At 40.7% G+C, this 26603-nt stretch overlaps 1 protein-coding gene across 7 annotated transcripts in view; it reads left to right on the forward strand.

Annotated features, from left to right (window-relative positions):
- The window catches only part of LOC124110392 (RCC1 and BTB domain-containing protein 1-like), a 216023-nt gene that overhangs the window by 38586 nt on the left and 150834 nt on the right, over nt 1–26603 (forward strand). For all 7 annotated transcript variants that reach the window (XM_048391010.1, XM_048391011.1, XM_048391015.1 and 4 more), the window contains 3 exons: nt 17502–17612; nt 23095–23234; nt 23852–24042. In XM_048391010.1, coding sequence (XP_048246967.1) covers nt 17502–17612; nt 23095–23234; nt 23852–24042 — 442 coding nt within the window. The remainder of the gene's footprint in view (nt 1–17501; nt 17613–23094; nt 23235–23851; nt 24043–26603) is intronic.

Genomic DNA, 26603 nt, shown 5'->3' on the forward strand with positions numbered 1-26603 from the left:
GACTGTGTTAGTGAACTCAGTCAGTGTTTAACAAGTCATCTTTGTCCTGTGTAGTTTGGTTAGGCAGGTGACTGTGTTAGTGAACTCAGTCAGTGTTTAACAAGTCATCTTTGTCCTGTGTAGTTGGTTAGGCAGGTGACTGTGTTAGTGAACTCAGTCAGTGTTTAACAAGTCATCTTTGTCCTATGTAGTTGGTTAGGCAGGTGACTGTGTTAGTGAACTCAGTCAGTGTTTAACAAGTCATCTTTGTCCTATGTAGTTGGTTAGGCAGGTGACTGTGTTAGTGAACTCAGTCAGTGTTTAACAAGTCATCTTTGTCCTATGTAGTTGGTTAGGCAGGTGACTGTGTTAGTGAACTCAGTCAGTGTTTAACAAGTCATCTTTGTCCTATGTAGTTGGTTAGGCAGGTGACTGTGTTAGTGAACTCAGTCAGTGTTTAACAAGTCATCTTTGTCCTATGTAGTTGGTTAGGCAGGTGACTGTGTTAGTGAACTCAGTCAGTGTTTAACAAGTCATCTTTGTCCTGTGTAGTTGGTTAGGCAGGTGACTGTGTTAGTGAACTCAGTCAGTGTTTAACAAGTCATCTTTGTCCTGTGTAGTTGGTTAGGCAGGTGACTGTGTTAGTGAACTCAGTCAGTGTTTAACAAGTCATCTTTGTCCTGTGTAGTTGGTTAGGCAGGTGACTGTGTTAGTGAACTCAGTCAGTGTTTAACAAGTCATCTTTGTCCTGTGTAGTTGGTTAGGCAGGTGACTGTGTTAGTGAACTCAGTCAGTGTTTAACAAGTCATCTTTGTCCTGTGTAGTTGGTTAGGCAGGTGACTGTGTTAGTGAACTCAGTCAGTGTTTAACAAGTCATCTTTGTCCTGTGTAATTGGTTAGGCAGGTGACTGTGTTAGTGAACTCAGTCAGTGTTTAACAAGTCATCTTTGTCCTGTGTAGTTGGTTAGGCAGGTGACTGTGTTAGTGAACTCAGTCAGTGTTTAACAAGTCATCTTTGTCCTGTGTAGTTGGTTAGGCAGGTGACTGTGTTAGTGAACTCAGTCAGTGTTTAACAAGTCATCTTTGTCCTGTGTAGTTGGTTAGGCAGGTGACTGTGTTAGTGAACTCAGTCAGTGTTTAACAAGTCATCTTTGTCCTATGTAGTTGGTTAGGCAGGTGACTGTAGCTAGTGAACTCAGTCAGTGTTTAACAAGTCATCTTTGTCCTATGTAGTTGGTTAGGCAGGTGACTGTGTTAGTGAACTCAGTCAGTGTTTAACAAGTCATCTTTGTCCTATGTAGTTTGTTAGGCAGGTGACTGTGTTAGTGAACTCAGTCAGTGTTTAACAAGTCATCTTTGTCCTGTGTAGTTGGTTAGGCAGGTGACTGTGTTAGTGAACTCAGTCAGTGTTTAACAAGTCATCTTTGTCCTGTGTAGTTGGTTAGGCAGGTGACTGTGTTAGTGAACTCAGTCAGTGTTTAACAAGTCATCTTTGTCCTGTGTAGTTGGTTAGGCAGGTGACTGTGTTAGTGAACTCAGTCAGTGTTTAACAAGTCATCTTTGTCCTGTGTAGTTGGTTAGGCAGGTGACTGTGTTAGTGAACTCAGTCAGTGTTTAACAAGTCATCTTTGTCCTATGTAGTTGGTTAGGCAGGTGACTGTGTTAGTGAACTCAGTCAGTGTTTAACAAGTCATCTTTGTCCTATGTAGTTGGTTAGGCAGGTGACTGTAGCAAGTGAACTCAGTCAGTGTTTAACAAGTCATCTTTGTCCTATGTAGTTGGTTAGGCAGGTGACTGTGTTAGTGAACTCAGTCAGTGTTTAACAAGTCATCTTTGTCCTATGTAGTTGGTTAGGCAGGTGACTGTGTTAGTGAACTCAGTCAGTGTTTAACAAGTCATCTTTGTCCTGTGTAGTTGGTTAGGCAGGTGACTGTGTTAGTGAACTCAGTCAGTGTTTAACAAGTCATCTTTGTCCTGATGTAGTTGGTTAGGCAGGTGACTGTGTTAGTGAACACAGTCAGTGTTTAACAAGTCATCTTTGTCCTATGTAGTTGGTTAGGCAGGTGACTGTGTTAGTGAACTCAGTCAGTGTTTAACAAGTCATCTTTGTCCTATGTAGTTGGTTAGGCAGGTGACTGTGTTAGTGAACTCAGTCAGTGTTTAACAAGTCATCTTTGTCCTATGTAGTTGGTTAGGCAGGTGACTGTGTTAGTGAACTCAGTCAGTGTTTAACAAGTCATCTTTGTCCTGTGTAGTTGGTTAGGCAGGTGACTGTGTTAGTGAACTCAGTCAGTGTTTAACAAGTCATCTTTGTCCTGTGTAGTTGGTTAGGCAGGTGACTGTGTTAGTGAACTCAGTCAGTGTTTAACAAGTCATCTTTGTCCTATGTAGTTGGTTAGGCAGGTGACTGTGTTAGTGAACTCAGTCAGTGTTTAACAAGTCATCTTTGTCCTATGTAGTTGGTTAGGCAGGTGACTGTGTTAGTGAACTCAGTCAGTGTTTAACAAGTCATCTTTGTCCTATGTAGTTGGTTAGGCAGGTGACTGTGTTAGTGAACTCAGTCAGTGTTTAACAAGTCATCTTTGTCCTATGTAGTTGGTTAGGCAGGTGACTGTGTTAGTGAACTCAGTCAGTGTTTAACAAGTCATCTTTGTCCTATGTAGTTGGTTAGGCAGGTGACTGTGTTAGTGAACTCAGTCAGTGTTTAACAAGTCATCTTTGTCCTATGTAGTTGGTTAGGCAGGTGACTGTGTTAGTGAACTCAGTCAGTGTTTAACAAGTCATCTTTGTCCTGTGTAGTTGGTTAGGCAGGTGACTGTGTTAGTGAACTCAGTCAGTGTTTAACAAGTCATCTTTGTCCTATGTAGTTGGTTAGGCAGGTGACTGTGTTAGTGAACTCAGTCAGTGTTTAACAAGTCATCTTTGTCCTGTGTAGTTGGTTAGGCAGGTGACTGTGTTAGTGAACTCAGTCAGTGTTTAACAAGTCATCTTTGTCCTTTGTAGTTGGTTAGGCAGGTGACTGTGTTAGTGAACTCAGTCAGTGTTTAACAAGTCATCTTTGTCCTGTGTAGTTGGTTAGGCAGGTGACTGTGTTAGTGAACTCAGTCAGTGTTTAACAAGTCATCTTTGTCCTGTGTAGTTGGTTAGGCAGGTGACTGTGTTAGTGAACTCAGTCAGTGTTTAACAAGTCATCTTTGTCCTATGTAGTTGGTTAGGCAGGTGACTGTGTTAGTGAACTCAGTCAGTGTTTAACAAGTCATCTTTGTCCTATGTAGTTGGTTAGGCAGGTGACTGTGTTAGTGAACTCAGTCAGTGTTTAACAAGTCATCTTTGTCCTGTGTAGTTGGTTAGGCAGGTGACTGTGTTAGTGAACTCAGTCAGTGTTTAACAAGTCATCTTTGTCCTATGTAGTTGGTTAGGCAGGTGACTGTGTTAGTGAACTCAGTCAGTGTTTAACAAGTCATCTTTGTCCTGTGTAGTTGGTTAGGCAGGTGACTGTGTTAGTGAACTCAGTCAGTGTTTAACAAGTCATCTTTGTCCTGTGTAGTTGGTTAGGCAGGTGACTGTGTTAGTGAACTCAGTCAGTGTTTAACAAGTCATCTTTGTCCTAGTGTAGTTGGTTAGGCAGGTGACTGTGTTAGTGAACTCAGTCAGTGTTTAACAAGTCATCTTTGTCCTGTGTAGTTGGTTAGGCAGGTGACTGTGTTAGTGAACTCAGTCAGTGTTTAACAAGTCATCTTTGTCCTGTGTAGTTGGTTAGGCAGGTGACTGTGTTAGTGAACTCAGTCAGTGTTTAACAAGTCATCTTTGTCCTGTGTAGTTGGTTAGGCAGGTGACTGTGTTAGTGAACTCAGTCAGTGTTTAACAAGTCATCTTTGTCCTGTGTAGTTGGTTAGGCAGGTGACTGTGTTAGTGAACTCAGTCAGTGTTTAACAAGTCATCTTTGTCCTGTGTAGTTGGTTAGGCAGGTGACTGTGTTTAGTGAACTCAGTCAGTGTTTAACAAGTCATCTTTGTCCTATGTAGTTGGTTAGGCAGGTGACTGTGTTAGTGAACTCAGTCAGTGTTTAACAAGTCATCTTTGTCCTATGTAGTTGGTTAGGCAGGTGACTGTGTTAGTGAACTCAGTCAGTGTTTAACAAGTCATCTTTGTCCTATGTAGTTGGTTAGGCAGGTGACTGTGTTAGTGAACTCAGTCAGTGTTTAACAAGTCATCTTTGTCCTATGTAGTTGGTTAGGCAGGTGACTGTGTTAGTGAACACAGTCAGTGTTTAACAAGTCATCTTTGTCCTATGTAGTTGGTTAGGCAGGTGACTGTGTTAGTGAACTCAGTCAGTGTTTAACAAGTCATCTTTGTCCTATGTAGTTGGTTAGGCAGGTGACTGTGTTAGTGAACTCAGTCAGTGTTTAACAAGTCATCTTTGTCCTGTGTAGTTGGTTAGGCAGGTGACTGTGTTAGTGAACTCAGTCAGTGTTTAACAAGTCATCTTTGTCCTGTGTAGTTGGTTAGGCAGGTGACTGTGTTAGTGAACTCAGTCAGTGTTTAACAAGTCATCTTTGTCCTGTGTAGTTGGTTAGGCAGGTGACTGTGTTAGTGAACTCAGTCAGTGTTTAACAAGTCATCTTTGTCCTGTGTAGTTGGTTAGGCAGGTGACTGTGTTAGTGAACTCAGTCAGTGTTTAACAAGTCATCTTTGTCCTATGTAGTTGGTTAGGCAGGTGACTGTGTTAGTGAACTCAGTCAGTGTTTAACAAGTCATCTTTGTCCTATGTAGTTGGTTAGGCAGGTGACTGTGTTAGTGAACTCAGTCAGTGTTTAACAAGTCATCTTTGTCCTATGTAGTTGGTTAGGCAGGTGACTGTGTTAGTGAACTCAGTCAGTGTTTAACAAGTCATCTTTGTCCTATGTAGTTGGTTAGGCAGGTGACTGTGTTAGTGAACTCAGTCAGTGTTTAACAAGTCATCTTTGTCCTGTGTAGTTGGTTAGGCAGGTGACTGTGTTAGTGAACTCAGTCAGTGTTTAACAAGTCATCTTTGTCCTGTGTAGTTGGTTAGGCAGGTGACTGTGTTAGTGAATTCAGTCAGTGTTTAACAAGTCATCTTTGTCCTGTGTAGTTGGTTAGGCAGGTGACTGTGTTAGTGAACTCAGTCAGTGTTTAACAAGTCATCTTTGTCCTGTGTAGTTGGTTAGGCAGGTGACTGTGTTAGTGAACTCAGTCAGTGTTTAAACAAGTCATCTTTGTCCTATGTAGTTGGTTAGGCAGGTGACTGTGTTAGTGAACTCAGTCAGTGTTTAACAAGTCATCTTTGTCCTATGTAGTTGGTTAGGCAGGTGACTGTGTCAGTGAACTCAGTCAGTGTTTAACAAGTCATCTTTGTCCTATGTAGTTGGTTAGGCAGGTGACTGTGTTAGTGAACTCAGTCAGTGTTTAACAAGTCATCTTTGTCCTATGTAGTTGGTTAGGCAGGTGACTGTGTTAGTGAACTCAGTCAGTGTTTAACAAGTCATCTTTGTCCTGTGTAGTTGGTTAGGCAGGTGACTGTGTTAGTGAACTCAGTCAGTGTTTAACAAGTCATCTTTGTCCTATGTAGTTGGTTAGGCAGGTGACTGTGTTAGTGAACTCAGTCAGTGTTTAACAAGTCATCTTTGTCCTGTGTAGTTGGTTAGGCAGGTGACTGTGTTAGTGAACTCAGTCAGTGTTTAACAAGTCATCTTTGTCCTGTGTAGTTGGTTAGGCAGGTGACTGTGTTAGTGAACTCAGTCAGTGTTTAACAAGTCATCTTTGTCCTATGTAGTTGGTTAGGCAGGTGACTGTGTTAGTGAACTCAGTCAGTGTTTAACAAGTCATCTTTGTCCTGTGTAGTTGGTTAGGCAGGTGACTGTGTTAGTGAACTCAGTCAGTGTTTAACAAGTCATCTTTGTCCTATGTAGTTGGTTAGGCAGGTGACTGTGTTAGTGAACTCAGTCAGTGTTTAACAAGTCATCTTTGTCCTATGTAGTTGGTTAGGCAGGTGACTGTGTTAGTGAACTCAGTCAGTGTTTAACAAGTCATCTTTGTCCTGTGTAGTTGGTTAGGCAGGTGACTGTGTTAGTGAACTCAGTCAGTGTTTAACAAGTCATCTTTGTCCTATGTAGTTGGTTAGGCAGGTGACTGTGTTAGTGAACTCAGTCAGTGTTTAACAAGTCATCTTTGTCCTGTGTAGTTGGTTAGGCAGGTGACTGTGTTAGTGAACTCAGTCAGTGTTTAACAAGTCATCTTTGTCCTATGTAGTTGGTTAGGCAGGTGACTGTGTTAGTGAACTCAGTCAGTGTTTAACAAGTCATCTTTGTCCTATGTAGTTGGTTAGGCAGGTGACTGTGTTAGTGAACTCAGTCAGTGTTTAACAAGTCATCTTTGTCCTGTGTAGTTGGTTAGGCAGGTGACTGTGTTAGTGAACTCAGTCAGTGTTTAACAAGTCATCTTTGTCCTATGTAGTTGGTTAGGCAGGTGACTGTGTTAGTGAACTCAGTCAGTGTTTAACAAGTCATCTTTGTCCTGTGTAGTTGGTTAGGCAGGTGACTGTGTTAGTGAACTCAGTCAGTGTTTAACAAGTCATCTTTGTCCTGTGTAGTTGGTTAGGCAGGTGACTGTGTTAGTGAACTCAGTCAGTGTTTAACAAGTCATCTTTGTCCTGTGTAGTTGGTTAGGCAGGTGACTGTGTTAGTGAACTCAGTCAGTGTTTAACAAGTCATCTTTGTCCTGTGTAGTTGGTTAGGCAGGTGACTGTGTTAGTGAACTCAGTCAGTGTTTAACAAGTCATCTTTGTCCTGTGTAGTTGGTTAGGCAGGTGACTGTGTTAGTGAACTCAGTCAGTGTTTAACAAGTCATCTTTGTCCTGTGTAGTTGGTTAGGCAGGTGACTGTGTTAGTGAACTCAGTCAGTGTTTAACAAGTCATCTTTGTCCTGTGTAATTGGTTAGGCAGGTGACTGTGTTAGTGAACTCAGTCAGTGTTTAACAAGTCATCTTTGTCCTGTGTAGTTGGTTAGGCAGGTGACTGTGTTAGTGAACTCAGTCAGTGTTTAACAAGTCATCTTTGTCCTGTGTAGTTGGTTAGGCAGGTGACTGTGTTAGTGAACTCAGTCAGTGTTTAACAAGTCATCTTTGTCCTGTGTAGTTGGTTAGGCAGGTGACTGTGTTAGTGAACACAGTCAGTGTTTAACAAGTCATCTTTGTCCTATGTAGTTGGTTAGGCAGGTGACTGTAGCAAGTGAACTCAGTCAGTGTTTAACAAGTCATCTTTGTCCTATGTAGTTGGTTAGGCAGGTGACTGTGTTAGTGAACTCAGTCAGTGTTTAACAAGTCATCTTTGTCCTATGTAGTTTGTTAGGCAGGTGACTGTGTTAGTGAACTCAGTCAGTGTTTAACAAGTCATCTTTGTCCTGTGTAGTTGGTTAGGCAGGTGACTGTGTTAGTGAACTCAGTCAGTGTTTAACAAGTCATCTTTGTCCTGTGTAGTTGGTTAGGCAGGTGACTGTGTTAGTGAACTCAGTCAGTGTTTAACAAGTCATCTTTGTCCTGTGTAGTTGGTTAGGCAGGTGACTGTGTTAGTGAACTCAGTCAGTGTTTAACAAGTCATCTTTGTCCTGTGTAGTTGGTTAGGCAGGTGACTGTGTTAGTGAACTCAGTCAGTGTTTAACAAGTCATCTTTGTCCTATGTAGTTGGTTAGGCAGGTGACTGTGTTAGTGAACTCAGTCAGTGTTTAACAAGTCATCTTTGTCCTATGTAGTTGGTTAGGCAGGTGACTGTGCAAGTGAACTCAGTCAGTGTTTAACAAGTCATCTTTGTCCTATGTAGTTGGTTAGGCAGGTGACTGTGTTAGTGAACTCAGTCAGTGTTTAACAAGTCATCTTTGTCCTATGTAGTTGGTTAGGCAGGTGACTGTGTTAGTGAACTCAGTCAGTGTTTAACAAGTCATCTTTGTCCTGTGTAGTTGGTTAGGCAGGTGACTGTGTTAGTGAACTCAGTCAGTGTTTAACAAGTCATCTTTGTCCTGTGTAGTTGGTTAGGCAGGTGACTGTGTTAGTGAACACAGTCAGTGTTTAACAAGTCATCTTTGTCCTATGTGTAGTTGGTTAGGCAGGTGACTGTGTTAGTGAACTCAGTCAGTGTTTAACAAGTCATCTTTGTCCTATGTAGTTGGTTAGGCAGGTGACTGTGTTAGTGAACTCAGTCAGTGTTTAACAAGTCATCTTTGTCCTATGTAGTTGGTTAGGCAGGTGACTGTGTTAGTGAACTCAGTCAGTGTTTAACAAGTCATCTTTGTCCTGTGTAGTTGGTTAGGCAGGTGACTGTGTTAGTGAACTCAGTCAGTGTTTAACAAGTCATCTTTGTCCTGTGTAGTTGGTTAGGCAGGTGACTGTGTTAGTGAACTCAGTCAGTGTTTAACAAGTCATCTTTGTCCTATGTAGTTGGTTAGGCAGGTGACTGTGTTAGTGAACTCAGTCAGTGTTTAACAAGTCATCTTTGTCCTATGTAGTTGGTTAGGCAGGTGACTGTGTTAGTGAACTCAGTCAGTGTTTAACAAGTCATCTTTGTCCTATGTAGTTGGTTAGGCAGGTGACTGTGTTAGTGAACTCAGTCAGTGTTTAACAAGTCATCTTTGTCCTATGTAGTTGGTTAGGCAGGTGACTGTGTTAGTGAACTCAGTCAGTGTTTAACAAGTCATCTTTGTCCTATGTAGTTGATTAGGCAGGTGACTGTGTTAGTGAACTCAGTCAGTGTTTAACAAGTCATCTTTGTCCTATGTAGTTGGTTAGGCAGGTGACTGTGTTAGTGAACTCAGTCAGTGTTTAACAAGTCATCTTTGTCCTGTGTAGTTGGTTAGGCAGGTGACTGTGTTAGTGAACTCAGTCAGTGTTTAACAAGTCATCTTTGTCCTATGTAGTTGGTTAGGCAGGTGACTGTGTTAGTGAACTCAGTCAGTGTTTAACAAGTCATCTTTGTCCTGTGTAGTTGGTTAGGCAGGTGACTGTGTTAGTGAACTCAGTCAGTGTTTAACAAGTCATCTTTGTCCTGTGTAGTTGGTTAGGCAGGTGACTGTGTTAGTGAACTCAGTCAGTGTTTAACAAGTCATCTTTGTCCTATGTAGTTGGTTAGGCAGGTGACTGTGTTAGTGAACTCAATCAGTGTTTAATAAGTCATCTTTGTCCTGTGTAGTTGGTTAGGCAGGTGACTGTGTTAGTGAACTCAGTCAGTGTTTAACAAGTCATCTTTGTCCTATGTAGTTGGTTAGGCAGGTGACTGTGTTAGTGAACTCAGTCAGTGTTTAACAAGTCATCTTTGTCCTATGTAGTTGGCTAGGCAGGTGACTGTGTTAGTGAACTCAGTCAGTGTTTAACAAGTCATCTTTGTCCTGTGTAGTTGGTTAGGCAGGTGACTGTGTTAGTGAACTCAGTCAGTGTTTAACAAGTCATCTTTGTCCTATGTAGTTGGTTAGGCAGGTGACTGTGTTAGTGAACTCAGTCAGTGTTTAACAAGTCATCTTTGTCCTGTGTAGTTGGTTAGGCAGGTGACTGTGTTAGTGAACTCAGTCAGTGTTTAACAAGTCATCTTTGTCCTGTGTAGTTGGTTAGGCAGGTGACTGTGTTAGTGAATTCAGTCAGTGTTTAACAAGTCATCTTTGTCCTGTGTAGTTGGTTAGGCAGGTGACTGTGTTAGTGAACTCAGTCAGTGTTTAACAAGTCATCTTTGTCCTGTGTAGTTGGTTAGGCAGGTGACTGTGTTAGTGAACTCAGTCAGTGTTTAACAAGTCATCTTTGTCCTATGTAGTTGGTTAGGCAGGTGACTGTGTTAGTGAACTCAGTCAGTGTTTAACAAGTCATCTTTGTCCTATGTAGTTGGTTAGGCAGGTGACTGTGTTAGTGAACTCAGTCAGTGTTTAACAAGTCATCTTTGTCCTATGTAGTTGGTTAGGGAGGTGACTGTGTTAGTGAACTCAGTCAGTGTTTAACAAGTCATCTTTGTCCTGTGTAGTTGGTTAGGCAGGTGACTGTGTTAGTGAACTCAGTCAGTGTTTAACAAGTCATCTTTGTCCTATGTAGTTGGTTAGGCAGGTGACTGTGTTAGTGAACTCAGTCAGTGTTTAACAAGTCATCTTTGTCCTATGTAGTTGGTTAGGCAGGTGACTGTGTTAGTGAACTCAGTCAGTGTTTAACAAGTCATCTTTGTCCTGTGTAGTTGGTTAGGCAGGTGACTGTGTTAGTGAACTCAGTCAGTGTTTAACAAGTCATCTTTGTCCTGTGTAGTTGGTTAGGCAGGTGACTGTGTTAGTGAACTCAGTCAGTGTTTAACAAGTCATCTTTGTCCTGTGTAGTTGGTTAGGCAGGTGACTGTGTTAGTGAACTCAGTCAGTGTTTAACAAGTCATCTTTGTCCTATGTAGTTGGTTAGGCAGGTGACTGTGTTAGTGAACTCAGTCAGTGTTTAACAAGTCATCTTTGTCCTGTGTAGTTGGTTAGGCAGGTGACTGTGTTAGTGAACTCAGTCAGTGTTTAACAAGTCATCTTTGTCCTATGTAGTTGGTTAGGCAGGTGACTGTGTTAGTGAACTCAGTCAGTGTTTAACAAGTCATCTTTGTCCTATGTAGTTGGTTAGGCAGGTGACTGTGTTAGTGAACTCAGTCAGTGTTTAACAAGTCATCTTTGTCCTATGTAGTTGGTTAGGCAGGTGACTGTGTTAGTGAACTCAGTCAGTGTTTAACAAGTCATCTTTGTCCTGTGTAGTTGGTTAGGCAGGTGACTGTGTTAGTGAACTCAGTCAGTGTTTAACAAGTCATCTTTGTCCTGTGTAGTTGGTTAGGCAGGTGACTGTGTTAGTGAATTCAGTCAGTGTTTAACAAGTCATCTTTGTCCTGTGTAGTTGGTTAGGCAGGTGACTGTGTTAGTGAACTCAGTCAGTGTTTAACAAGTCATCTTTGTCCTGTGTAGTTGGTTAGGCAGGTGACTGTGTTAGTGAACTCAGTCAGTGTTTAACAAGTCATCTTTGTCCTGTGTAGTTGGTTAGGCAGGTGACTGTGTTAGTGAACTCAGTCAGTGTTTAACAAGTCATCTTTGTCCTGTGTAGTTGGTTAGGCAGGTGACTGTGTTAGTGAATTCAGTCAGTGTTTAACAAGTCATCTTTGTCCTGTGTAGTTGGTTAGGCAGGTGACTGTGTTAGTGAACTCAGTCAGTGTTTAACAAGTCATCTTTGTCCTGTGTAGTTGGTTAGGCAGGTGACTGTGTTAGTGAACTCAGTCAGTGTTTAACAAGTCATCTTTGTCCTATGTAGTTGGTTAGGCAGGTGACTGTGTTAGTGAACTCAGTCAGTGTTTAACAAGTCATCTTTGTCCTATGTAGTTGGTTAGGCAGGTGACTGTGTTAGTGAACTCAGTCAGTGTTTAACAAGTCATCTTTGTCCTATGTAGTTGGTTAGGGAAGTGACTGTGTTAGTGAACTCAGTCAGTGTTTAACAAGTCATCTTTGTCCTATGTAGTTGGTTAGGCAGGTGACTGTGTTAGTGAACTCAGTCAGTGTTTAACAAGTCATCTTTGTCCTATGTAGTTGGTTAGGCAGGTGACTGTGTTAGTGAACTCAGTCAGTGTTTAACAAGTCATCTTTGTCCTATGTAGTTGGTTAGGCAGGTGACTGTGTTAGTGAACTCAGTCAGTGTTTAACAAGTCATCTTTGTCCTGTGTAGTTGGTTAGGCAGGTGACTGTGTTAGTGAACTCAGTCAGTGTTTAACAAGTCATCTTTGTCCTATGTAGTTGGTTAGGCAGGTGACTGTGTTAGTGAACTCAGTCAGTGTTTAACAAGTCATCTTTGTCCTGTGTAGTTGGTTAGGCAGGTGACTGTGTTAGTGAATTCAGTCAGTGTTTAACAAGTCATCTTTGTCCTGTGTAGTTGGTTAGGCAGGTGACTGTGTTAGTGAACTCAGTCAGTGTTTAACAAGTCATCTTTGTCCTATGTAGTTGGTTAGGCAGGTGACTGTGTTAGTGAACTCAGTCAGTGTTTAACAAGTCATCTTTGTCCTATGTAGTTGGTTAGGCAGGTGACTGTGTTAGTGAACTCAGTCAGTGTTTAACAAGTCATCTTTGTCCTATGTAGTTGGTTAGGCAGGTGACTGTGTTAGTGAACTCAGTCAGTGTTTAACAAGTCATCTTTGTCCTATGTAGTTGGTTAGGCAGGTGACTGTGTTAGTGAACTCAGTCAGTGTTTAACAAGTCATCTTTGTCCTGTGTAGTTGGTTAGGCAGGTGACTGTGTTAGTGAACTCAGTCAGTGTTTAACAAGTCATCTTTGTCCTGTGTAGTTGGTTAGGCAGGTGACTGTGTTAGTGAATTCAGTCAGTGTTTAACAAGTCATCTTTGTCCTGTGTAGTTGGTTAGGCAGGTGACTGTGTTAGTGAACTCAGTCAGTGTTTAACAAGTCATCTTTGTCCTGTGTAGTTGGTTAGGCAGGTGACTGTGTTAGTGAACTCAGTCAGTGTTTAACAAGTCATCTTTGTCCTATGTAGTTGGTTAGGCAGGTGACTGTGTTAGTGAACTCAGTCAGTGTTAAACAAGTCATCTTTGTCCTATGTAGTTGGTTAGGCAGGTGACTGTGTTAGTGAACTCAGTCAGTGTTTAACAAGTCATCTTTGTCCTGTGTAGTTGGTTAGGCAGGTGACTGTGTTAGTGAACTCAGTCAGTGTTTAACAAGTCATCTTTGTCCTGTGTAGTTGGTTAGGCAGGTGACTGTGTTAGTGAACTCAGTCAGTGTTTAACAAGTCATCTTTGTCCTATGTAGTTGGTTAGGCAGGTGACTGTGTTAGTGAACACAGTCAGTGTTTAACAAGTCATCTTTGTCCTATGTAGTTGGTTAGGCAGGTGACTGTAGCAAGTGAACTCAGTCAGTGTTTAACAAGTCATCTTTGTCCTATGTAGTTGGTTAGGCAGGTGACTGTGTTAGTGAACTCAGTCAGTGTTTAACAAGTCATCTTTGTCCTATGTAGTTTGTTAGGCAGGTGACTGTGTTAGTGAACTCAGTCAGTGTTTAACAAGTCATCTTTGTCCTGTGTAGTTGGTTAGGCAGGTGACTGTGTTAGTGAACTCAGTCAGTGTTTAACAAGTCATCTTTGTCCTGTGTAGTTGGTTAGGCAGGTGACTGTGTTAGTGAACTCAGTCAGTGTTTAACAAGTCATCTTTGTCCTGTGTAGTTGGTTAGGCAGGTGACTGTGTTAGTGAACTCAGTCAGTGTTTAACAAGTCATCTTTGTCCTATGTAGTTGGTTAGGCAGGTGACTGTAGCAAGTGAACTCAGTCAGTGTTTAACAAGTCATCTTTGTCCTATGTAGTTGGTTAGGCAGGTGACTGTGTTAGTGAACTCAGTCAGTGTTTAACAAGTCATCTTTGTCCTATGTAGTTGGTTAGGCAGGTGACTGTGTTAGTGAACTCAGTCAGTGTTTAACAAGTCATCTTTGTCCTGTGTAGTTGGTTAGGCAGGTGACTGTGTTAGTGAACTCAGTCAGTGTTTAACAAGTCATCTTTGTCCTGTGTAGTTGGTTAGGCAGGTGACTGTGTTAGTGAACACAGTCAGTGTTTAACAAGTGATCTTTGTCCTATGTAGTTGGTTAGGCAGGTGACTGTGTTAGTGAACTCAGTCAGTGTTTAACAAGTCATCTTTGTCCTATGTAGTTGGTTAGGCAGGTGACTGTGTTAGTGAACTCAGTCAGTGTTTAACAAGTCATCTTTGTCCTGTGTAGTTGGTTAGGCAGGTGACTGTGTTAGTGAACTCAGTCAGTGTTTAACAAGTCATCTTTGTCCTGTGTAGTTGGTTAGGCAGGTGACTGTGTTAGTGAACTCAGTCAGTGTTTAACAAGTCATCTTTGTCCTGTGTAGTTGGTTAGGCAGGTGACTGTGTTAGTGAACTCAGTCAGTGTTTAACAAGTCATCTTTGTCCTGTGTAGTTGGTTAGGCAGGTGACTGTGTTAGTGAACTCAGTCAGTGTTTAACAAGTCATCTTTGTCCTATGTAGTTGGTTAGGCATGTGACTGTGTTAGTGAACTCAGTCAGTGTTTAACAAGTCATCTTTGTCCTGTGTAGTTGGTTAGGCAGGTGACTGTGTTAGTGAACTCAGTCAGTGTTTAACAAGTCATCTTTGTCCTATGTAGTTGGTTAGGCAGGTGACTGTGTTAGTGAACTCAGTCAGTGTTTAACAAGTCATCTTTGTCCTATGTAGTTGGTTAGGCAGGTGACTGTGTTAGTGAACTCAGTCAGTGTTTAACAAGTCATCTTTGTCCTATGTAGTTGGTTAGGCAGGTGACTGTGTTAGTGAACTCAGTCAGTGTTTAACAAGTCATCTTTGTCCTGTGTAGTTGGTTAGGCAGGTGACTGTGTTAGTGAACTCAGTCAGTGTTTAACAAGTCATATTTGTCCTATGTAGTTGGTTAGGCAGGTGACTGTGTTAGTGAACTCAGTCAGTGTTTAACAAGTCATCTTTGTCCTGTGTAGTTGGTTAGGCAGGTGACTGTGTTAGTGAACTCAGTCAGTGTTTAACAAGTCATCTTTGTCCTGTGTAGTTGGTTAGGCAGGTGACTGTGTAGTTGGTTAGGCAGGTGACTGTGTAGTTGGTTAGGCAGGTGACTGTGTTAGTGAACTCAGTCAGTGTTTAACAAGTCATCTTTGTCCTATGTAGTTGGTTAGGCAGGTGACTGTGTAGTTGGTTAGGCAGGTGACTGTGTAGTTGGTTAGGCAGGTGACTGTGTAGTTGGTTAGGCAGGTGACTGTGTAGTTGGTTAGGCAGGTGACTGTGTAGTTGGTTAGGCAGGTGACTGTGTAGTTGGTTAGGCAGGTGACTGTGTTAGTGAGGACCAAACTGCATGAATGTCAGAGCTTCATATCACTATTCTTTACCTCAAAGGATGTAGACTAAGATCTATACAAAATTATGTTTAGTATGTGTGACTTCATGTTTACACTGACAGCCATACAACAACGTGCTATATTACGGAACATAATAGTTCCTCAATACGATTGGTGACATCAGCTTATGTATACTCAACATGCTCTTCGGGAACAACTTTTGTAGTTTCTGTTCAACAAATATATTCATATAATATCCTCATTAGATGAGAAAGGTCTGTTAATAACTACCTCAGTACGTCAGTCACAATGATAAACATGACGTGAGAGATTTCTGAGGTTTTTAATGAACCTGTGGCGATAACAAGAGTTAGTCATCACTGATAAATTGGCTGATTAATGAAAGGTGATTGTAAGGATGTGTCAAATAGATACTAAGGTAAATTCATAGATTACTGTAGACTGTCACTGTAGTATCTACACGAATCGAGTCAATACTACGATAGTTTGGATGTGCTTTTCTTCGTCTTCGTCTCTAGGATGGGTTGTACTGAGGATATCCTGTAACAGGCATGCAATCAAAATCTCTGACTTATCCCACTGTATACTAAAACGCTAAGTTGAAGATTAAAGGGTCTAAATGATGAGAAAATTAACACTTCTGTATTTGTTCGTGCTTAAGAATTCCCAGGGGTTTCCCCAGGAATGTTGAAGTAGTCCGTCAGTGTTTACATCATTTCAAGTATGCAGTCTCGTGAAAAAGGTATGAACGTCAAAACGTGTTGTTCATACATGTATGAACTTCGGTTTCGCGGTCAAGTGCCTGACTTCTCGTCCACTGGAAAAGCTGCATACGGTGTAAACTTCAAATTAAAAAATTATTAGAAAGTAAACTCAGCCTATATGTGACTTGTCAAGGTGTAATTTCATTTTGAGGCCTGGAACTTACTAGAACATGCATGCATGCCATATTCTGCAATAAACAAAAGACTTGGAAAATTGACTCTTTCGAATAAAGTTTTTATTTGTATTGAAGTTGGTATTTCCACTATTCCAAATGTGTTCCAAATTTTGTTCAATATTGTTCAAATTAATTTTGTCGAAATTGTGTGTAGAAGATACACTTATTAATCTTAATCTCTGAATGTAAAACAATGCCTAGCAGAACATGAACATTCAAATGGTAAATCATCATGTCTGGTGATGTTGTATTGCAAATTTCACATTTTATTGACCATTTTGCTATCACCTGTTCATTTACCTGAAGGGATACGAGGGAAGGCAGTCAATATTGAGACATAAATGTGTAGTTTAATTAATGCGAGCAAAGAAATTAAAATTGTATCTTCAGATAACCCATTTTCTCTCAGATTTAGTCAGATCATTCTTTACAGTTGTATCTTTCAACTTTGTACATATCTGTTAACACTACAATGAATGCATCCAGTGACAAGATATGGTTTTGATACATGTACATATGTTTTGGCCATGAGAATAATCTGATTTAAAAGTAAACTGCTTGGATTAAGGCATTATGATATTTCCATTGTTGTCAAATAATGTTTCCTGGTAAAGTGCAAGTTAATGAAAACTGTACATTCCAATATACATGCAGTAGCTCTCCGATTCATAAAAAGCAAATGTCATCATCAACTAACTAGCATCTTTTGATGTACTAATATTGTTGTTTTAATTTGATATGTTTGTCTTATTTCACCAGATGAAAGACAGCCAGTGACATTACCGATGTTGTTTACATTGTAAATCCCATTGTTAGTTTTTTAAAATAATTTGGAATTTCGGAACTGGTGATTTAGCCATTTAGGTTTGGAAAGTATTTCTTTAATGTTTTCAACATTTGTTTTGTGTTGGTTCTTTTGTCGGCCCAACAAATATTCAGGGCATCTTTCTAAGAAGGATTATGCATATAAAGAGTTGTGTGTTAATATGGTTGTTAATATTTGATTCGAGAAGGAATAATTGTTTTATTGGAAGTTACTGGGGTTATCTTCTTTGAGAGGCATTTAGAAGTTGGAGCACTAAGTGAGGATAAGATATATGGATGAACAACTTCTTTATTACAATTAGGAGCGACGTTTCGCTGTAGGTTCTAACACCGTTATCAAGCTCTTCTTTTGGACAAATATTGAGTGTTTCGAACTATAGTACCAAAATCCGGCGTAGTAAGTGCCCTGGGCACTTAGAAAATTAACAAAGGGTGGTAATTATTAGAAATATACACAAGTTAATGTTGTTTTCAGAAATTGAGTGGTAGTGAAAAAACTTAGTTCAAACATTGATGAAACTTAAATGTTTATGATCAAAGTTAGTCATCACTTTTATTCCCTTTTATGTTACTGTTTCGTGTCATACACAACAAAATACTGACTGTAAATTTTCGGTATAATAGTGGGTGATTATAAAGGTTTATTACAGATAAAGAATTGATAATTGTCCTTATTAAAGTTAATTTTCTCTTTCCCCAACTGCCCAGACTTCTGTTAATATTTTCTAGTTGTTTCTAGCATTGATAACCCATAAGTCATTTAAACTGGTATTTAAACTGTGGACCGGCCATGTTCCTTGCTTGTTTTCTTTTCATGGACCCTATTCATATAGCCTTAGTTCTGTGGCATGTATTTTAAGCTCCACGTATTTGTCGTTTCAGTTGTATGGCTGGGGCTATAATGGAAATGGTCAGCTGGGGCTGGGCAACAATGTGAATCAACCCAACCCATGCAAGGTGGCAGGTGCCCTCTCTGGTCTCATCATCAGTCAGGTGACTGGAATTTACTGACAATGTCCTGAATACATCCATGCACTCAATGTTTGTTTTTAGATCAAAATGTATACTGTAAATGATGCAATTAATGTGTAACCAAATCAACACGAGTGGCGACTCCTGCCAGGAATAGAAATAAGCACTAGCCAGGACCAGCTTTGCCAAAGCCAAAAGTGTCTCAAGGGCAAGCAGAATGTCATACACTTTGTGGGATTTGCTAAATGTTATCACCATTCAGGCTTGTGGACTTTCTTGGTTTATTTCTAACTCTACCTACCCTAAAATGTGTCATGAAATTAATGTAAATAGCCCAACCTTTGAACTTAAAAACACTCAATAGACAATAGCAAGACTGTAGAGTTCCATCATATGGTCAATAATGTGGTTTGCTTTCTTCACATTTGTTTAATTCATGCGTGTGTTATCCAGACATCCAGATCCAAAAATAACAAACAAGTCATTTAACTTCATGAGTTTACTCAGCAGCCATTTTTACAAGATCCAGATCATGGAAGCATTCCTTATGCAGGAATATACATATTATAAGGAGCATTAATTATAATATTGCAAGATCCCGTTATGTTTGGAAGGTCAAGTACACTGGTATTGGTGTGAATCAATTAATGAACTTTAACTTCAACAATAGTTAAATTATGATAAATACTCAAAGAATTAAAGTCAACAATGTGAAATACTTCGCTATGGACTTATTCTATTCTAACCAGGACAATTTTATTTTAGATCTCCAATCTGAAAAGGGTTTGAAAGTCAAAATATGATTAATGGTGCCTATTATGCTGATTTGCTTCATCACCTGAGAGATTCTATCAAAGAAAAGCAGTGAGGAATGCTGACTGCTGGAGTTCTACTACTTTATGACAATGCCTCATCTCACACCTCTTGACACGCAAAGTCTGCTGTGCAACAATGTGGATTTCGAAGAGCTACTTCACCCTCAGACCTGGCACCAAGAGATTTCCACCTAAACTTGATAGAACATCTTCGTGGGAAGCGATTGTAATGCCATTACATAAGAAAGGAGATACAAACACTTATCTTAGTATTTTCTTACAGATTACTTAAAGTTCAAATCAGGAGTTCAAGCTGGTCACTTTACATGCTTTACCTTCCACCAATTAATTGAGTCTTTTCACATGATTTCTAAAGCCCTGGACAACAAGCAAAACTTGTGAGTTGTGCTGTATCAAAGGCCTTCAAGCACATTAGGCATATCGCACTATTGCTTAAGCTCTATGGTGTGCAAGGAAACATTATACAATGGTTGTCTAGTTACAAAAGTAATCGCAGTTATAAGGTGTTTTTAAATGGTGCCATGTCGAAACCTAAAATGTTGACAACTGGTGTCCCACAAGGATCTGTATTGGGGCCTTTCCTGTTTCTTGTATATGTTATAATAGTCCTTGAGTAGGTGAGTTTACGTGGTCTAGTATAACAATACTGTCTTCATTCCCACAGTTTCTGTATTTTTGCTTTTCCATTCACCTGACTGTTTTCGGGGCTCGACATTCAGTGCCCTTTGTCCCAATCAACAACATACTTGTTACATTCCACAACAACAAAATTGTGGCCCATTGTCTCTCAGCAGTTGGTTGGGGATTCCATACCTGGCAAAATGTGGCTGTAACCTGTTCATTACTGTGGTTCCTCTGGTATGACAGAGAATCCACTTGCCAGAAATTACTGTAATAATCACAGTGACAGTATTCACAATATTCCCTGCCATAAAGGACCTTATGTTATCTGGCCAACAACTCAACAGAACTTTCTTAAGCTTTTGTAGAGTTTCATTCATTTCTTTTTCTTCTATTATCTGTCTTAAGCTCTCACCGGTTATTTGCAGAAATTTAGTCTTATTTTCACCTGGCCGAATTTTTCCTCACAATCTTGCTCTATGATTGATAGATGAGATATCAGCAGTGTATCCACTGAGGTAACTTCTGCTTCCTTTCTTGTACTTAGTTTTAGCATTGTATTGTTGCATCGCCAAGATCATAGCCTGTAGTCTTCCGGGAGCACATTGAAGTGGTTTGCTGGTTATTGCCTCTGATGATCACATTTTCCCACCAAATGTGTATGTGTTAAGTTGCTAAATTCAACAGTTAACAACCTGGTTCCAGCTGGTGCCATGGCCCAACTACTGTCTGCATTAACACAGCACCTAGACCAGTGGAGCTTGTGTTCATTGTTGTAAGCTAAGACAGTACCTTTGCGGACCATTTTTTATATTTCTGTGAAAGTCTTTCCTATTCTTTCATACCTTATCTCTAATGACCTGACCAAGAAACTAAACTTCCTTTCTACATAAGTAATGTGTTTATTCCTTTATACCCAGTTTCTGACAGTGTTGCATGAGGCCATCAAGATTTCTATTCCATTGTCAAACTGGGCTGTCTTCTTGTCATCCCCTTTTCTGTCGATAAGAATGTCATCAACAATACATGTTATGCCTGTTGGCCCTTCCAATTCTTGGTGTAAGCATTTTTATAAGATTTCTGGAGATGCACTCACTCTGAATGGTAGTCTGGTCTGTCTGAACATACCCAATGATGTTCCAAAAATACAAAGCAAACTGGATTCTTGGAGCTCAAGATGCCAACTCTTCCCTCTGTGAGATAAGCACTCTGTTTCGATGTGAAACACTTGGAGTCACTTCAGGATGTCCCTATAAGTGAACTTTACCCGGTAATTGAAGTTTTCTAAATAAGATCCAATTATAGACTGTACTGTCATTTCTTTGACCAACTGTGATCCTGGCTCTGAAAGTACATTCACAGAAACAAAGTTGCCCCATCTGCTGAACTGCTTTTTGTTCATCCTGACAAAGTTACATTATAAGTTGTTGTGGGATCTCAAGGGGCACATGGGGTTTTATGCGTCCTGTTTTATACATAAAACTTTTTAACATAAAAATTCACGGGGTTGAGAAAGTGATGTAATAACATGACATCACAACATGACGTAACAACAACATGACCTCCGGTCATTAGGTGACCCTGACCTTACAATGTAAAAAGTGACATGACGCTCATCAATAAAGTAGGACATAGCACATTGCAATTGATCTCATCTAGTACAATCACAAATTCAACACTGTATGACTTCTCGTTCCAGGGATTCTGAATAAGCAATCTTGCCATCAGGGGAACTAGGGCATCATTCCATATACACAGAACTTTTGCAATGGGTGTGATATCACAATTTAATTTGAGCAGTCTGTGAGTTAAAATATTTTGAATAATTTACTGATGCCTTGCAATGTTAAAATATTTTGAATAATTTACTGATGCCTCGCAATGTATCTGGAAATTCACTGTGACATTCTATAAAACAATCACTTGTGCAAATATATCTGAATATTTACTCTTTCCAACTTCTTTGCACACTTCCACCAGATCCACTTGATTAAGGACACACTACTGATTATCTCTAGGGATTCGTCATCATCATCTACATCACTGCATCAGATACGACATACACTATGACTTAACACAAACTGCATGTTTACCCCATGCTGGGTATTTCCACCTGCCCATTATGTGTTTGTGTCCACAAAACTTGCATAACTTAAGTTATCCAGCTTTGTGTGACTTGTATGGTCCCTTGTTGGTATGGTCCCCGAGCTTCGGAACTCCTGCACAATGTCATACATGCTTTCAAGTTTAACTTGTGTGAACCATGTGCTTACTGCAAAAGCACTGGTCAGCATGTCTTCCACCACGTTTATTCCTGCACCCACTGGTCAGCATGTCTTCCACCACGTTTATTCCTGCACCCACTGGTCAGCATGTCATCCACCACGTTTATTCCTGCACCCACTGATCAGCATGTCATCCACCACGTTTATTCCTGCACCAACTGATCAGCATGTCTTCCACCACGTTTATTCCTGCACCCACTGGTCAGCATGTCATCCACTACGTTTATTCCTGCACCCACTGATCAGCATGTCTTCCACCACGTTTATTCCTGCACCCACTGGTCAGCATGTCTTCCACCACGTTTATTCCTGCACCCACTGGTCAGCATGTCATCCACCACGTTTATTCCTGCACCCACTGGTCAGCATGTCATCCACCACGTTTATTCCTGCACCCACTGATCAGCATGTCATCCACCACGTTTATTCCTGCACCCACTGATCAGCATGTCATCCACCACGTTTATTCCTGCACCCACTGGTCAGCATGTCATCCACCACGTTTATTCCTGCACCCACTGATCAGCATGTCATCCACCACGTTTATTCCTGCACCCACTAATCAGCATGTCATCCACCACGTTTATTCCTGCACCCACGGAAGCAGCAACAACGGTGAAATCTCATCATCTGAGATAAATTCTCAGCAGCTGCAACCATGTTTCAGTTTGTGTTATCAAGACGTCCAGATCGGATAAGAAAATGAGCCATACTACTTCACTACTCAGTAGCCATTATGATAGTTTTAACACTTAACACACCAGACATACAATTTGTTTAGTGATTAGTAGTAGGGAAATTTTACTCAAATAACTGCATAATCTATGGTTGTATACAAAGAAGTATGTAACAAACATGGTTATTGGTAGAACTGGGGTTGTGATAAAAAAAATTAGTTTGTCCTAAACACTTAAACCTGTTAATAAGCTACAATTATTTTCGTTGTTGTTTATGATTCCAAGTTAGCCGCCTTTAAGCTGCAGTTTAACATGAATACCCCCTCCATACTCAGCACACTGACTCTGAGCTGACCAGTCCTTGTTTTAGGCAGGGTAACAAAAGTACCATCTTTTAACGTCTTTTGGTATGATGCGGCCAGGGATCAAACCTCCAACCTTCAGTTTTTCGGGCAGGCGCTTCACCATTAGACCACGGAGGCGGTCTCATTTAACGACAGAGACTTTAGAAGAAAATGTCCCTGGAATTCTTTTGCAAAAGCTATTTGATATATGTTCAAGTTTGTGGGATATTTTTATCCATATTTTGTAACACAGGGACCCAGTGAATGCTGCATTGTGGGACAGATGGCCATGTAAGGACTTTTCCATAGGAATATGCATGTATGAAAATCTCCATTATGGTGTGGCAATTCCCAGTACATATTGTCGACAAGGAAACTTGTTTGGGATTGACTGATTACAGTGCGGCATCCAAAGACAAGGAAGAATGACATGATTTGAACATTGACATGTCTTGATAAGTTGCAGACATTGAAATGAAACACTTAAAAGTGAAGGATAGGTCATGTATGTTATAAAAATAGAATTATCTATATCGATGGTCAGAAAAATAAGACACCTTTCTATAGTGGTGTATCTGGCCTCAACTAGTTCATGACTAGTGGTATTTTGGAAGAATTCAATTTAAATCTTGCAGAAACCGTACTGTGTGTAAGCAGCCAGTGAAACGGTATGACTGATATCATGTGTAGTACAAGCTGCCACAAGGAATAGTAAACCGATGTCTCTTCATACCATGCAGGTGGTGTCGGGCTATGCCCACACTATGGCTCTCACAGATGAAGGTGTACTATATTCGTGGGGAGCCAACTCTTATGGTCAGCTTGGCACCAGCAGCAAGGCCAACCAGGTATACCCTACCAGGGTGGAGAGAACTGAAAGGTCAGTCAATCAGCATGGTTAGAAATATGGCAGGAAAATGTTTATGCATGATGTGAAATAAACATAAGTAAAGCCTTATTGAACCATGACATCCATCACTAAATTCTTGATACAAGAGCAATATCAGAATGTAGTATTATTAAAACATGTATCTGCTATAATCATGATAAAACTGTCCATTTTTTCATTTCTTGATACATTTTACTCTTGCAGTCAATATCTAACATGGGATAATTTTATGAAGCCCAATTTTAGGGTTTCCTGCCATGCTAATGCTGTAATATTAAGTGGATCCTTGAAGATCCGGGTTAGAATAAGTCTTCAGCAACCCATGCTTGCTGTCAGAGGTGACTAATGGGATCTGCTGGTCAGGCTCGCTGACTTGGTTGATGCATGTCATCGTATCCCAATTACATAGATCGATACTAATGATATCAATCACTGGATTGTCTGGTCCAGATTCCATTATTAACAGTCCGCTGTCATAGAGTTGGAATATTGCTGAGTGTTATGTTAAATGGCAACCGAAAACAAACAAACAAACCATAGTAAGTGATACAAAACTATAGTTTTCGACTCAGTGACCTGATGGTGGACATTTGGTGGTGTGTCCCCAGGTTCGTGGAGATTGCAGCCAGCCACTACACACACATCTCGGCTGCCATGAGCCAGACAGGGAAAGTATACATGTGGGGTCAGTGTCGAGGTCAGTCAGTCACCTCACCCATGCTGACCCGCTTCAACTGTGTGGATGATGTATTTGCCACATTTTCAGCTCCTCCAATCAGCTGGCGGACATACAGTGTTGGTGAGTGACCACTTACTCACATCTACATAATGTAATTACTCCAGGTAACCTCTTGAGCTAGTATACCAGTATGACCTTGCTGATCTATAAGGAATGCTACACTTGTTCTTGTTATTTAAAACATTTTGGGAAGCAGTGGATCTTCAATGGTGTCTGACTGAGTGAAAGCAAGGGCAGTTATCATTGGCTACGAGTGTTGAAACAATGGTATCTAATGAGAATGATTGTTTGCCCACATTATATAAGTAGTAAATGTAAATTTATAACCATTTTGTGTTCAACAGACCAAACTGGCACCGGTTGCAAATCCACTTGTCAGTGAATATTAATTTATGCCCAAACACGGACATCCTCTTTCCAGTTAACCATTTGGAATGCAGTATTTAAATTCTGAATGTCAGCTCACTTGAATTCTCTTGTACTCGATAACTTTTTTAGCTCACAAGATAAAAGTCAAGTGAGCTCATGTGATGGCATGACTGTCCAGCCTTGTTTGTTGTTGTCTGCATTGTCTGTGAACATCTTCACGTCAGAAACCACTGGACCAATGAAGCTGAAACTTCACATGCTTGTTCCCATCAATGACAACATCTGAATGTGTTCAGGGGGCTTGAATCCGATTTTCAAAAATGACCGCCTTGGCAGCAGTCTTAAAAAAACCATTAATGACATTTCTCGGACATGTTTTTTCAAAATCTAGGGGAATTTGGTATAGCTTTAGTAGTCAGGACTTGCATATATGTTTGCGATATTATGAAAATTAACCTTGAATCTCAAGCTCAATTTCTACTTAATGATCTGGTTTATCCAGTGACTTTGACTACGACAACAGGTGTTTTTTAACAGAAAGATCTGAGAGGTGTTACATTTACATTTAAATTTTATACCAGGATTGGATGAGTGATATGAATCCCTGGCACAGCTGTGTGTAAACCGAGATAGAAGAACACCTAGTATTCATCAACAACAGCAGTTATGTGATTAAGATATACCTGAATCTTCTAATCTGAATGGACAACTAAATCATAGCTCTGGAGGATTCTCAGGCTCAAGATGTCAATCCCCTTTGGAATATTCCAAATAAACTATGAGTGACACATTCATCAATACCCAAATCTGCAGGGAATTGGACCATCCTGGATGATCCCTTTCTACAGACCAGGGACCGACTGCCCCTGATTGCTGATCCACCGACGATATCCACACCGCATCACTGTATCCGGCCAGCCAGCTTCCAATCCTTTAGGAGAACATTGGTATATTGCTTGTAAAATATGCAATAGAATGTCTCAGTCTGGTTCCCTCGACTCCCGGTTCTACTCGCTAAATTTTCTTGTGCCTAAGGAGAGCCACAAATTTCGGCTCATTTTCAAAATGAAGGTATTCAATGCGTTATACCTAGAGGAACCTCCTACAACATCTCGAGTTCACACAATGTCTTTTCATCAACTCAGCTGGCTCATCAACATAGACAAGTCTGAAATGACTCCCACTCCGTGACTCCAGTTTATCTGTGCCCTTTTTTAAACCCACCTGTGCAAGATGTTTGTTCCTCTGGATCGATTGTCAAAGATTCAATGTCTCGTGCCGTTGGAACTCGGACAACCGCTCCTGCTACATCAATGACAACAGATCCTCAGCATTTTGACTTTGATACAAGCTCACACTTTGAGGGGTCATCTTCTCCTCTGGCAGCTCCAGTGCTTCCTCAAGCCATTCACCCAAAGCGATGATTGCCAGATTCCGACCTCCCTACCACCTTAGTTTTCGCTACCGCTAAACAAAGATCTGAGGACATCCCATTACGGGTCACGTCAGAACGACCTTTCACGAATTTTGACCGACCAATGAAATGACTGACAAGAAATCGACATTAGCCAATCAGAAGGCAGCTTTCTCGAGCTTTACGACACTAGTTTCAAACTGGCGACTATGCTTCGAAACATATTTTGATGTATTTATGATTAAGAAAATTAAAACTGATAAAAAGAACATTCTGGAATAAGAATGTTATAATCATAAAACCTGTAACTGTCGTTTGGAATACCCTTGTTAAATATTTCTTGGTTTCATGATTAGAAAACACATTCCGACTGTCACTTTCATGATCTGGTAAGCGATGCTCTGATTGGTTGGATGAAAGGTCGTTCTGACGTGACCCTTAATGGGATGTCCTAAGATCTTTGTTTAGCATAGCGAGAACTAAGATCTGATTTTAATGAGATTGCTTGGAAGCTGTCTTACCACATCATTGCTACCAACAGAGACTCTTCATTCCAGTCTCAACAGCGGCCTGAACCGAAGTTTCTCGTACCACGGTCTCCTTTTGCCTCTGTCCGACCATACAACAGCTTACACCTTTGCCGGATTGTCGCCACTGATCATGTCCAATTCTCATGAGGCTCCAGCTATCATCTCTACCATGGCCTTGCACAACAATTGCACCCTGTCTGCCATCATGGAAGGGTGCTTTTGGAAGTCAGATTCGTTCTTTGATTCCCACTGTCTCTGTGACATCTCTGTTACTGACGTACAGGGCCTTCAACAGTTTGGTCCTTTGT

This window comes from Haliotis rufescens, unplaced genomic scaffold, assembly GCF_023055435.1.
Source record: "Haliotis rufescens isolate VD_foot unplaced genomic scaffold, xgHalRufe1.0.p SCAF_9, whole genome shotgun sequence".
Lineage (NCBI taxonomy): Eukaryota > Metazoa > Mollusca > Gastropoda > Lepetellida > Haliotidae > Haliotis > Haliotis rufescens.